This window comes from Petaurus breviceps, unplaced genomic scaffold (genome assembly GCF_028583685.1).
Source record: "Petaurus breviceps papuanus isolate PSGF00001 unplaced genomic scaffold, PetGlider_PUasm1.0 138, whole genome shotgun sequence".
Taxonomy (NCBI): Eukaryota; Metazoa; Chordata; class Mammalia; order Diprotodontia; family Petauridae; genus Petaurus; species Petaurus breviceps.
Genome location: NW_027185694.1, coordinates 18030698 through 18043437, shown reverse-complemented (window position 1 = coordinate 18043437; position 12740 = coordinate 18030698). Strand labels below are relative to the sequence as shown.

The 12740-nt window shown below is 36.6% G+C and overlaps 1 protein-coding gene across 6 annotated transcripts in view; it reads right to left on the bottom strand.

Moving 5' to 3' along the window:
* TNRC6A (trinucleotide repeat containing adaptor 6A) overlaps positions 1–12740 on the bottom strand; it is a 122033-nt gene that overhangs the window by 33558 nt on the left and 75735 nt on the right. For all 6 annotated transcript variants that reach the window (XM_069106390.1, XM_069106416.1, XM_069106379.1 and 3 more), the window contains 3 exons: positions 4438–7017; positions 1581–1757; positions 121–296 (listed from right to left, as the gene is read on the bottom strand). In XM_069106390.1, coding sequence (XP_068962491.1) covers positions 121–296; positions 1581–1757; positions 4438–7017 — 2933 coding nt within the window. The remainder of the gene's footprint in view (positions 1–120; positions 297–1580; positions 1758–4437; positions 7018–12740) is intronic.

Below are 12740 nucleotides of genomic sequence, written 5' to 3'. Positions count from 1 at the left end.
AATCCTCAATAATGGAATACTCATTGTCTTACGGTTAACATAACTGCCAAACACAGTATGTTTTGGGTACGTACTTCTGGCCTTGAAATTGTATGACCCTGTGCCCCTTGAAGTATTCACCTTTGAGGACATTTTCTTTATATATGGTGGCCAGTTTAAAGATGGGTTAACTTCTTGGGATGCATTACTATTCCACATTCCAATTTCGACATCTTCTTCCTCCTCCCAGGAGGTGGGTCGGTTTCCAGTCAAAGGCATATCATCTCCACACCAACCATCTTGCATAGATTTAGGCCCTATTTGTAAATTTGATTTAGATAGAACAGAGGACAATTTTACAATCATGGCTAATCCTTTCTAGGAGAAAGGCATACTTAAACTGTGATGCAAATTCTATATGCCTAAATTTACATAACTCTGTTAAAAGTCTAACAAAAAACCTTTTTTTTTTTTTTAAAGCAAGGATTTCTTTGATGCTTCTCCATTTTAGAGGTCACAGAAAAACCGAATATGGTAGTATCCATTCTATGATTATGCATAATAAAACAGAGTATAAAGGGGATAAAAATATAATTGAATAGATTCCTTTAAAAAATTTTTTTTAACTTCAGTGATGGTGTCCATAGATGTTTTGCATTATTTATTTGGCTAAATCCTTGATCTCTGAGGTTACTGGTATGGATACTACTTCCTTCTACAACATGATAGACAGTCTAGGACAGTAAATGTGGTTTAAAAAAAATTCATCCAAAAATTCATTCAAAAATTCAAATTTTTGTGAAAAGCCTGATTTCATCCAGGCTGGTCCTTTTACAATAGACATAAAATGGAACTATGTCTATCCTGAAAGCAATTTCTGCTTAGACAAATATATAAGAGCAGCGCTACAGTGCTATAACCTTTGAAAATCCAGGGTTAACCCCATGTCACAATGAAATTAGAGTAGGGTCTTCAGTGGACATTATTTCTGTACCAAGGCCAGACAACTATGGTATTGTTTTCAATGGACACAATCATAAAAATGCCTCAATAAATTGGATCTTATGTGTATACCTACACATAAGAAAATCATGAGGTTCTTTTCTAAATGGCAATTTGGCCCCACCTCTGGACCAGGCCTGAACTTTTAGAATTCTCTAATAACCAAAATTTTCCAGGCACTTCCCTGAAATCCAGTTTTGTCCAAAAATGTGCCTCTAAGTCTGTGCAATAAAGAGTATCAGACTCTGAATATATAAGAGTTGAGGAAAAATTCACTCTATGGACATTGGACTTTAATGAGTCAATTGCTATAAGTAACGTAATGCAGATGTGAGTAGTAACATGAAAATTATTCACAGTAAAAATTTTAAGGAGTATTAACTTTGAAGTAAAAGATAGGTGTGTTTATGTACTAGGCTTTAATTCAAATGTTTAACCACACCACAAATTTTAAAAGCTATCAGTTATCGCAAACATTATATTATTAGGAAGTTAGACCTCAAATAAACATGGTCCATTTTGGAAGTTTTAAAATTCTTTTTAGACTAAATGCTTTGAGCACTACACCACAGGTGAAACAGAAGCAACTTAAAACATACCAGGTTTGCTCGAAGTCTGTGGACCAACAGAAGTTGTACCCCAGGTGGAGGAGCTAGATGAAGCAGTAATGGGTTCCCCCCAGTTAGTACCAGTGTCCATGGGTTTACCCCATGCTGAAGTTCCATTATCTACAGTTGTGGCTGGAGTAGAAGGCTCTCCCCAGGGTTCTCCCCAACCTTTAAAAATTTAGAAAAATCATTAGTTCCTTAGAAAAGTTCAACGAAACAGATACTTTGTAGAAGATTATTAGCATATTAAAATTGCTACTTATTCTTTCCCTTACATGCGATGATGGCATAAACTAATATACTGAATTAACACACAGAAAAACATTTTCATTTTTTGGATACTAATTAAAGTTGCACTAAGCAGAAACTTTAAAGAAAAAGTAAAGAACTATATATAAATGATTTGTACATTGAATCTAGATGGCTCTCTTGGAGTGGAGAGGGAGAAATATTAAGGAAAATTTAGACAAAAGCAAACATAATTATTACATAGTTTTAAAAATCTCAAAACATTGTTTATTCAAAAGGTAAATTTAATTTGTCTTGTCACCTAGTTGCCCAGTATATATATATATATATTTGCTTTTTGGAGGGGGAAAGGCAGGGCAATTGGGGTTAAGTGACTTGCCCGAGGTCACACGCCCTAGTTTCGTTTTAAGTGTCTGAGGCCACATTTGAACTCAGATCCTCCTGACTCTAGGGCCGATGCTCTATTCACTGTGCCACCTAGCTGCCCTGCTATTTTTAAAAGACTTTTTATATAGTGTCCAAAGGCAAAAAAAATGTTTTTTAGTGGAATGCACTGTCTTCTCAGACTGCAGTGCTCCTGATAAGCATTTGCAAGACAACCAGGAAAATAACTGTGACTTATGCATCAATACTTGATGTGAAGGTGAGGAAATAAGAAATTTGATAGGAATTCAATTTATCTCCAAAATAAAGTAAAATCATAAAAAATTAAATTTTATTTGGACAGAAAAGAAATGACTTGGTTCTTTACATAAGAATCATTTCTGAATCAGTCATCACTATAGTCAGATCATAGATTAGTTGGGGTCCTCTCTGTGGATTATATTTGGCTAGTTGCAGTAAGCCTTAAGAGCATTCCAGAGCTTCCAAAATTAAGATCTATAATCAACCAAGAGCTTGGAATAACAAGTTACAGAGGAAAAACTAAGTTGATAAAATGCCAATTTCCAGATTACCAATGATCTTAATTGCCAAATGGCCTTTTCTCAATCTTTATCCTTTTTGGCTTCTGTGCATTCTTTGACACAATCACTCTCTTTCTGATACCTGATACATATGCAGTGGGACTGTCAACCCACAGATCAAGTCCATTAGTACATATCTTGGATAGATACTGAGGACAGGCAATGAGCTAATTTTAGAACTGAATAGCAGAGGTAGCAGGGGGCAGTCTCTGACTTCTAATCCAAATTAGAGAATAGTGCTCATTTTCAACACAGTGCATTTAATACTATGACCAAGAATTATACCACTAACTTTCACAAGCCAATTTACAAATTCATGCTGGCAATTTGAAGGGGATCTAGTTCAGCTCTGCTCTTCAACAGAATTGTGCTGGAAAAGCAACTCAAAGTGACTGTTCTATACTGGGGAGCGTCATCATCTTTGTGTAAGAACAAGCACTCCACCTGTAATAGTGGGAGGTTTGGCTTCTAAAAGTTAAAACCTATAACCACAAAATGCATTACATTTGATATAGGTTACACTTAGGGAATTTAAGCCTGAGAGATTTTCTAGGGTCTCTAGTGTTGGGGAAAAATGTGAATGTTAAAATTCTAATCTTATATGAAACAAATCAACTGAGAGTCATCCACATTAAAATCAGAAAACAGTAGCATAAGTAAATACAAAAAACAGATAGTGAGCTTTTGAAGTGCTATACTAACTACCTGCATGACAGACTTATTTGAAAGTCATGTAAGCCCAAAGAAGCCTTTTAAGAAACAACAAATCTAAGTATCTTAACCTGGTATTCAAAGTCCTTCTACAATATGGACCAATCTACCTTTCTGTTCCAAGCAAATTAATTTATTCATTATCCCTTAAACACACCCTTTGTTTTTCTGGTCAGAGAGTCGGTGACCATGCCCTTGCCTCTTTTATGGAGTGTGCATAAACTCCCTTTTCATCCTTAAGATTCCTACTTGAGGCAAGTAACCCTAGTCAGTCTCAATGGTTTGAAGACAAACAGAAGCTGAGTAAAAAAAAACTGTTTATACAGCTGGACAGTCTGATAGAGATGTCATAGCTGAATTATACCTATTAACATACCTTTGCATTAAAAAAGGAAAAACAGAGACAGTCATTTTACCATAAAAGAACTTAGCTCTCAGGGCACTCATGAAAAGTCTCACTCTCCTTTTTAAGAAAAAAAATTTCATCAACCACAGAAAGCACATAACAGAGGTTCAAATATTTACTGATATGACTTCTGGAGATTTATTATAAAAAAAGGGAAAGAAACTAGGGTTATTTGGAAGAAAACGGAAAATTTTTTCCATTTTGTACTCTTTTTCAAATGATCTTCTTCAATGATGGAAATGGATTTTGTACCACAGCTGAGACAGGTGCCAAATATCAGCTGTTAAAGAAAGTCCTTTAAAGCTTCTCACCTTCCCTGGGGGCATATAAGCAAATATTGTGACATTAAAATTCTATCTTGGGACTCCTACTGGGAGTAGGCTACTGGGCTAGAATTAAAAAAAAAAAACTCTTGTGTATATCAAAGTATAAGAACAACTTCAGTAAATATCTGAAATCTGTATTTCTTAACATTTTGTTTCTTAAAAACATGACACTCTATAAAACCAGAACTTACCAGAACCACTACTGCTCTCCTTGCTTGACATGGCACTTGAAGAGGGTAGCGGCTGATGTACCTGTGCTTGCTGGTCTGAACGGCTGCCACCATTTGGGACATTTTTATTCCACATATTCACATTTTTGTAGTTATATTTGCTTGGATCTCCCCAAGCAGAAGTTCCATCATCAATTTCCATTTTGCGGCGTATTGATTCTGGGGATGGCTCCTCCCATCCAGTAGGTTCTTCTTCTTTTGTAGGAGCTGGTATTGGTCCACCGAGCCAACCTGTACCAGGCGGCTTATTTGTGGAAGATGGTGCTCCCCAAGATCCACCGATATCTTGTTTGTTCCAGTCTGGGGAGTTGATTGGCTTTGAAGAATCCCCCCAACCTGAAGGCTGATTAGATTTTGGAGGTTCTCCCCATCCCTGGGACTGACTAGATTTTGCAGATTCATCCCAGCTAGATGAATTATTTGGATTCATATTGTTATTTCCCCAGGTAAAAGAATTTGATTTACCAGGTTCATTCCAACCAGATACTGACCTGTCACTGTCACTACCTCCTGAACTAGATTTCTTAGCCTCACCCCAATGGTTGCTTCTGGAAGTTTCTCCCCAGTTGTCACTGGCAGAAACAGACCACCCCTGGTTTGACTTCTGCCCATCTCCCCACCCTTGTTTGATCTTTTGTGCATCATTCCATGTAGATTTCTCCTCTTTGCCATTTCCCCACAACTGATTGCTCTTGACCATTCCTGTAGCAGCAGAATCATCTTCCCATCCCCCTTGGCTGCTTGAGCCTTTAGAATCTCCCCACCTTGTAGCAGGCTTTGGATCTCCCCATCCAGAGACAGATGAGGTATCATTACTATTAGTCTTATCAACACAACTCCCCGAGTTAGAAGTTTGTGTCAAAGAGCGTCCCCAGGCCTCCGTCCCATTGTCAGTCTTTCTTTCACCTCTAGGTGATGTTTCAGTATCCCAGGCAGTATTCTGTTTGATTGGAGTCTCTCCCCAACCTTTGTTGGAGAGGACACGTGGATCTAAGTCAGTTCTGTTTACTATGCTTTGGAGTAATGCATGCTGGTCAACTTTTCTTCTCTCTCTACTCTGCCCTTCCCCAACCACTCTTTCCTCACGGCATCCAGTGCTTTCTGTGCTACCTTCACTTTCCCCAGTACCTGTTGTTTTGGCCCAAATGGTGTTCTGCTCATTTATCTGAGATGCAGCAGAACTCTGATCATCTTCCTCAGTAGGTTTCCATCCATTTGTAAACTTCCTACTATTTCCATTCATACTTTCATTGGAATGCTGATTGCTAGGCAGTTTATTCCATTCCCCATTGGATACATTAGTGCCAGTGTTTTGTGCAGGGCTTCCCCATCCTCTTCGATTTCCTCCAGAATTCACACCATTTCCACTTCCCCACGGTACATTCTGGGAATTCACCATCTCTGACTCCCATAAGCTTCCTCCTTTATTCCCATTCATTTGAAAGTTAGTGCCAACAGACCCATTTATGCCAGACTGCATTAGAGTTGCATTCACAGTGTCACCATTTGCTTGGTCATTAGGGCCTGAACATTTCTCTCCGGAATAATTAGAACCATAGGCACCCCATGTAGTACCATAAGAGCCACCATTTTTGGACTCACCATTGCTAAGATGAGAAATGGAAGTGCCATTTGTAACCGAAGAGGCCTGTATCTGAGAATGATTCCTTGTGCTCACACGCCAGGCCCCATGCCCTGTATTATTAGGCAGTTCATCCATCTGCACTGAACCAACAGCGTTTGGTAAACTAGAGGTCATAAAGTTAGTAGTGTTATTTGGTCCATTCATTTCAGTGTTAAGGTTCTGAGGTTGTCCACTGAATGAAACCTTCCTTGTACCATTTACTTCAGACTCACAATTTTCCTGAAGATTTCCCCAGGAATCATGGGTGGAACCACCCATTTTAGAGTTAATACTCTGATTGTTAGGCATCTGGCCTATGGTACTGCACTGAATATTTGTGCCAGAATTACCACTCCCTACAGGCCCTTTAAGGGCATGTCCATTGTTCTCTAATACAGGCCAGGCACCATGGTTGCTATTTGAATTCAAAGTGCTTGGATTTAACCCTCCATTTGATGAAGAACTTACGGTGCCCCAAGCATTCATTCTATTGTTGCTACTTTCAGATTTGCTGTCAGGGGCATCCACAGAAACTTGACATGTGCTTATTATGGTTCCATGAGATAGACTCCATGGTCCACTATTACTTCCATTGCCCACATTATTGCTGTTGCTACCCACCACAAATTTGTTTTGGGAACTGTGTCCAATGCCATTTCGAATTCCATCATTTTCACCACTTGTACTCCCTGAAGCCATTATCAAAAGGTTCTTCTCTGATCCAGAGCTAGAGGCAGAGTCAGTGTCCATACATTCTGAAGTCAACTCTGGGTCACTGTCAGTGATAGAAGGCCATGCTTCTTTGTCAGAGCCTTCTACAATAACTTTGTCCCAGTTTGTGCTGGAGTCACTATTAGAAGACACTGGTCCCCAGTGAGAATTTTCATAATGAGATCCTAGATTACTATGGTTCAATTCTAGAAGAAAGAAGAAGCATAAATTTATGGAAAATTTGGAGTTTTAAAAGATACACCAAAGACAACTTATTCTACAAAACTTAGGGACTGCTCTAACAGGCAAATGAGTAGTACTTGGTAATATGCTGTGACCTGGCAGCAATGTGGGATATCGGCATAAGATAAAACCAACCACCTTTCATTCTCTTCTTTTTCATTAAGGCTGGCTACGCAGTTGGAAGATAATTTGGTTCCATACACCTGGAGTCTTATTCCTACACATGTCCTGTTAACATCATCCTGTTCCTAAATGCTATTCTTCTTTCATGAGGATTGATTTCTTCTAGTAGTGACTCTATAATCCCTAATAAGAGCAATGTGCTCCCTCTGAAGGAGGAATTCAAGTGAAAGCTAAATGACAACATGTTGGGTTAGTGTTTAAAAGGGCTTTTCTTATTTAAATATAGGCTGAACTAGATACTAGATTGTCCCTTCAAAATAAGATTATAAAATCACTGTTCATCTGATCCCTTTAAGCTGGAAAAATCTCAGCCTCACTTTCCCCAGCTGTAAAGCAGGAATAACAAAGTCTATAACATGTGCTACCTAAAAAGCTGTCATAAATTTAAAAGAGCAATAACATAAAGTACTCTTAGCATTTTAAGGAACTACATAAATGCCAGCTATTATTTTCTAACTACTCAGTGCATGCTGTATCATTCCTACTATGAGCAGCATGGTGTTGTGGAAAGGCACTGGTCTGAAGGATCAGGAAAGACTTAGGTTTAAATATTGCCTATGACATTTATTAGCTGTGACTCTGGACAAGCATATGGACCTCTGAGACTCAATTTGCTTATATGTACTGAGGATAATATTTATGCTACCCATACCATGGTAGTTATAATGAAAAGTCATGTGCAAAACTTAAAGCTCTATAGAAATGAGTTTCTATCAGCACCATATACCAGTGACTATATTTTGATCAGGTATTCAATGAGTAATTTACTAGTATTTAATAAAATATCGAAGTACTCACTGATAAATCATCAGAATCAGTAACATTCTTCCAAACTAATCTTCCTCTTACTAAGGTTTCCCTTAATTGATGCATCTTAGATTGTGATGCCAGAATAGTCTTTCAAAAACAATCTAGACAAATCACGGTCTTGCTTAAGGACCTACGATGGACTTCTTATTTCCTATTACACAAAGTCCAAATTCCTTTACCTATATTTCAAGCTTCCATAATGTGGTTCCACTTTACCAATTTAATATCATGTGTAACCCTAAACTGACCCCCTAACTCCAGTTATGTAGGTCTTTTTATTCCTTCAAAAATCAAAACTTGCCATAGCTTTCATGTCTTTCTTATATTGTTTTGTCCTCCAGTAAGGCATCCCATTTCCTAATTCATATTCTCAATCTATCAAAGTTTGGCTGTACACACTTCATGAAGAGTTCTCTGACAATTTTAGCCCACACTGCATTTTTCTTTCATTAACTCTTTTTGTATTTTTCTTTACTCTATATTATTAATACACTGTTATATACATTGTGTTTTCAATCTGTATTTTCCATCAATAAACACACACACACACTCACACACTCCACTGACTGTTCCATTACTGTGTCTTCTCTTATCCTCCCACACATTATCAGATTGGGTGAGTAAGGAAATCTCATGCTTCTTTTGTACCTCAGAGTACTAGGAAAATAGTAGATCAAAAGCAGCCACTGGTTGCTCAATTCATAGAACCATGGTTTGAATTCAGAAGGGTGGAGTGGTCTTATTGGGAGAAAATTATTCTTTTAAAAGGAGAATCAGTAAAAGTTGAGTACCAATTTGGGGGAAAATATAGTTAAGTAAGTCACAAGACTCTGTGATTATCAGTTTTAGACATCCACTAGGACCCCATACCAAAATTCCTACTCCCTAGAACAGAATTTCTAGTAGTCAAATTTTCCCCCAAATCTCAGTCGACCTTCTCAAAACCAAGCTGTATGGAGGTACTGAGACAATTTTGAACACGATATCTAATATAAGGAATAACCCCAAATATTGGGCTGGACAGAGTAGAGTTAAGAAGAATCAAGGGAGGCTCCCCAGGATTCTCCATCCTTAGTTTGCCTCTCTACTCCAATTATTCTACACCACAACTGAGTAGACAATCTTATATAGAAAAGAAAGCATCTCCTAAGATAACCACTTCTTGGCTAGGTAGTGGTAAGAGATTTTAAGAGGGGCAGAGAATAGCAAGTTCTTTAAAATAAACAGATTTAGTTTCTAACAAATTCTAAAATTGCAGTTCTTACTAGTATTTAGGTGAGAATTCAGGAATATATGGGCCTATATGGTAAGCTATCAAGTATCTCTTGTCTTGAGGAAGAATTTCTCTCTGAATCACTACTCCCCTTTATCTTAAAGTGCCATTTCTACTTGGTTGCTCTTAGAAGAAGAAAAAAGAAATTCAGTACAATTTTATCTATGGTAGTCTGCTGTCATAAACATGTTATATTCAATGGGCTATAAATACTGGAAGATAAGTACAGTACTATATAATTTAAATTTTATTTAAGATCTTTCGATCACAGATCTAATAAGTCCTAGCTGGTAGCACTCTTAACATCTGTTTTATTATACATCTAAACACAGATACAGAAAAATGGGTTAAATAATTAACACAAAATTCATACAATGATTAAACAAGTAAAAATATAATCTGCTATTAATGATGACAAATAATCATATAATGTTGAACTATAACAAAGATTAAAACTTTGACCACAAAAGAGTGAAATATGCTTTCATGAATCTTAAAACAGAAAATGCTAGTTATTACATAGGTATATTTCTAGAACTATTATTCCTGGTTGTGCTTTAAGATAAATAATCTTTATAATAATACTAGAAAGTTTCCATATTCATTTTTCCAATTTGTGATTTCAATTAACAACCTTGTAAACTACAGTGTCAATCAAGCTGCCAACAAAATATAATAATTTCTCTTAAAAAACAACAACAAACTTACGCTTCATTGATGTATATAATGCAAACCTAGTCTCAAAGCCAGGAAAAAATGGACTCAAGTCCTACCTGTGACATAGACTGGCTATATTACCTTAACTGTTCAGTGTTCTAAGGGACTCCAAGACTGAATAAATTGCTGGGAACGTGTTGCTCTGCACTGGTAAGATGCTTGATCAAACGAAGATTACATGTTAAATTTCCACTCCAATCAATTTCTTTTATAAAGAAAAAAAAATCACCTTCCTCAACCTCCAGATCAAAATTTTTCTTGTGATCAAGTACCAATTACACAAAGTCCCAACCACACGTCCTACGTTCCTCACTTATCTTTGATTATCTGTGCTTTTAGTGATCTTTTCATTTGCACTGTCATAGTCACTTTGCTTACTGTTCTAATAGTTCTCCTTATTTCACCAGATCAGATCTTATAAAAACTTGAAATGGTTCTGTGAATGTTCTTATATTCTTCATTCCTCACTACAAGGGACATTCATACATACATTACATTCATACACCATAGTTTTTTCCCCTCTACCCCAGCTTTCCCCAAAAATATGTAAAACATTTTATTTCCAACTCTTATCTCCATCTCATCACAAAGATGCTATAATACTTTCGTAAACATCATCCCTCCTTCCCTTCTCTGACTTTTTTTTTTGGATATAAGCCCTTTCATGGAAAGATCAAAAGGTCTAGACAATTAAGTCACTCTTCTTGCCTCCAAATGGATTTCACGATGATTTGACAAATCCACAGATCTACTACATGCTTATATTCCCATTTCCCTCCATGTGACTATTCCCCTTTTTGACATCCTTTGCCAATCTCCATTATGTTAAAAAAAACTCAAGAGTAATTTTAATTTGTATTTCTTTTTCTGTTAGTAATGTGGAATATTTTCATTTGTAGTACCCAATTCTTCCTCTGAAAACTGTTCACATCCTCTGACCTCTGATCTTTTGTGGGAATGGCTCTTAGTGTTTTCTATATCTGTGAATGTTATATGTTTTTTTAAGTCAGGTTTTTAATCAGAGATATTCAGTGCAAAATATTATCAACTCAATAATTTCACTTCTAATCCCATATTCATTGGTTTTATTTATACAAAAGCTTTGAATGAAATTGTAGGGTTAAAATTACCAAATTTACCCTTTATAATCACTATCCCTTATTTAGTTAAGAATTTGCCCCTTGGGGCGGCTAGGTGGTGCAGTATATAGAGCACAGGCCCTGGAGTCAGGAGGACCTGAGTTCAAATCTGACTGCAGACACTTAACACTTACTAGCTGTGTGACCTTGGGCAAGTCACTTCATCTCAGTGGCCCCGCCACTCCCCCTCCAAAAAGAAAAAAAAAAAGAATTTGCCTCTTAAAAGAACTATGAGAAGACACTTCCTCATATTCCTTTGGAGAAGTGTGGCAGAGGGGCAAGAGGCATATTGACACTGCATGTAAAGTCAACCTGTCTGGATTTGTCATTTAGTTTTTTCCAACTTTTTTTCCTTTCTTCTTCCCTTTTATTATAGTTTCTTAAGGGAAAGGGGAACAGTAGAGTGGGAAATGCTGGTATTAAATAAAGCAGCACCAAATAGCTTTGATTGCTATAGCTTTATAATATAGTTTTGAGACAGACTGGAAACACAATTTCAGCTGGGACAATCATTATGTATTTGTGGCCTGCAAACCCTCCCCCCCCCGCCCCCCCCGGCCCAGTACAACAACGGACACATAAAGATGCTAGCTTACTGAGGACTGGTAATGCTTTGACTCTCCCCTTTCCCCAATATTTTTTCTTGTTTTCCTCAAAATTATAGAAGTTTTCTCCTTTGCCAATGAATTTTGTTATTTTGCCTAGTTCTATAATGCGTCCCCAGGTAATAATTTTTAAAATATACCAGATTTTTATCTTGAACGCAGCATTAACAAATATTTCAGTATAAAAATGGACCAAAAAGAGGTCTGGATATGAAACCATGAATCTATGATATAGTTCATGGTTTTTAAAAGTACAGTCCAATTTGACAAAGTTTTAACAACACTTTCCTTTTTGTCTGTGTCCCATTCTGAACTTCCTTTTTGTATATTTTTGAAACATGTTTCTTTGACACTTTTTTCTTTTTGGCATCACTATTACCAGCTTGAAAGGCCTCCCTTGTAATAAAGAAGCATAATAAAGAAAAACAAATGTGTCTTATACTGTTTCTCTAAACATGTTTGTCTTTTTCTAAACATATTATCTATCACCTTTCTGCCAAAGAAGCATGTTTTTCATCATTAGTATTCTAGGTTGTATGTGTATGTGAGATTGCATTTTTCAGTATTCCCTAGGTGATATTTTATGCAGCATTAAATCTCTGGCATGGCCCAAATATGAAGATAAACATTTCTTCAATTATTATTATTGTCAATAATACATTATTGACTAAAGGAAATTATTTAGTATATATTTTAATCTTGTATGTGGGATGGTAAGTTCAACTCAGGTACTTTATAAATTCTGTAAACATTTTAAATGGAATTTGTTATAATTTCTTACTATGTGATATTTGTCTATGGAATTTATATCCTGTTACCTTGCTGAAGTTATGAATCATATGAATTAGTTTCTTTTGTTATTTTTCTAGGTTTTTCAAGTATAGCATCATGAAATCTGCAAATGGGGATAATTTTAAAAATCTATTTTCACAATGTTCTTACCTTTAATTCTGGTTGCT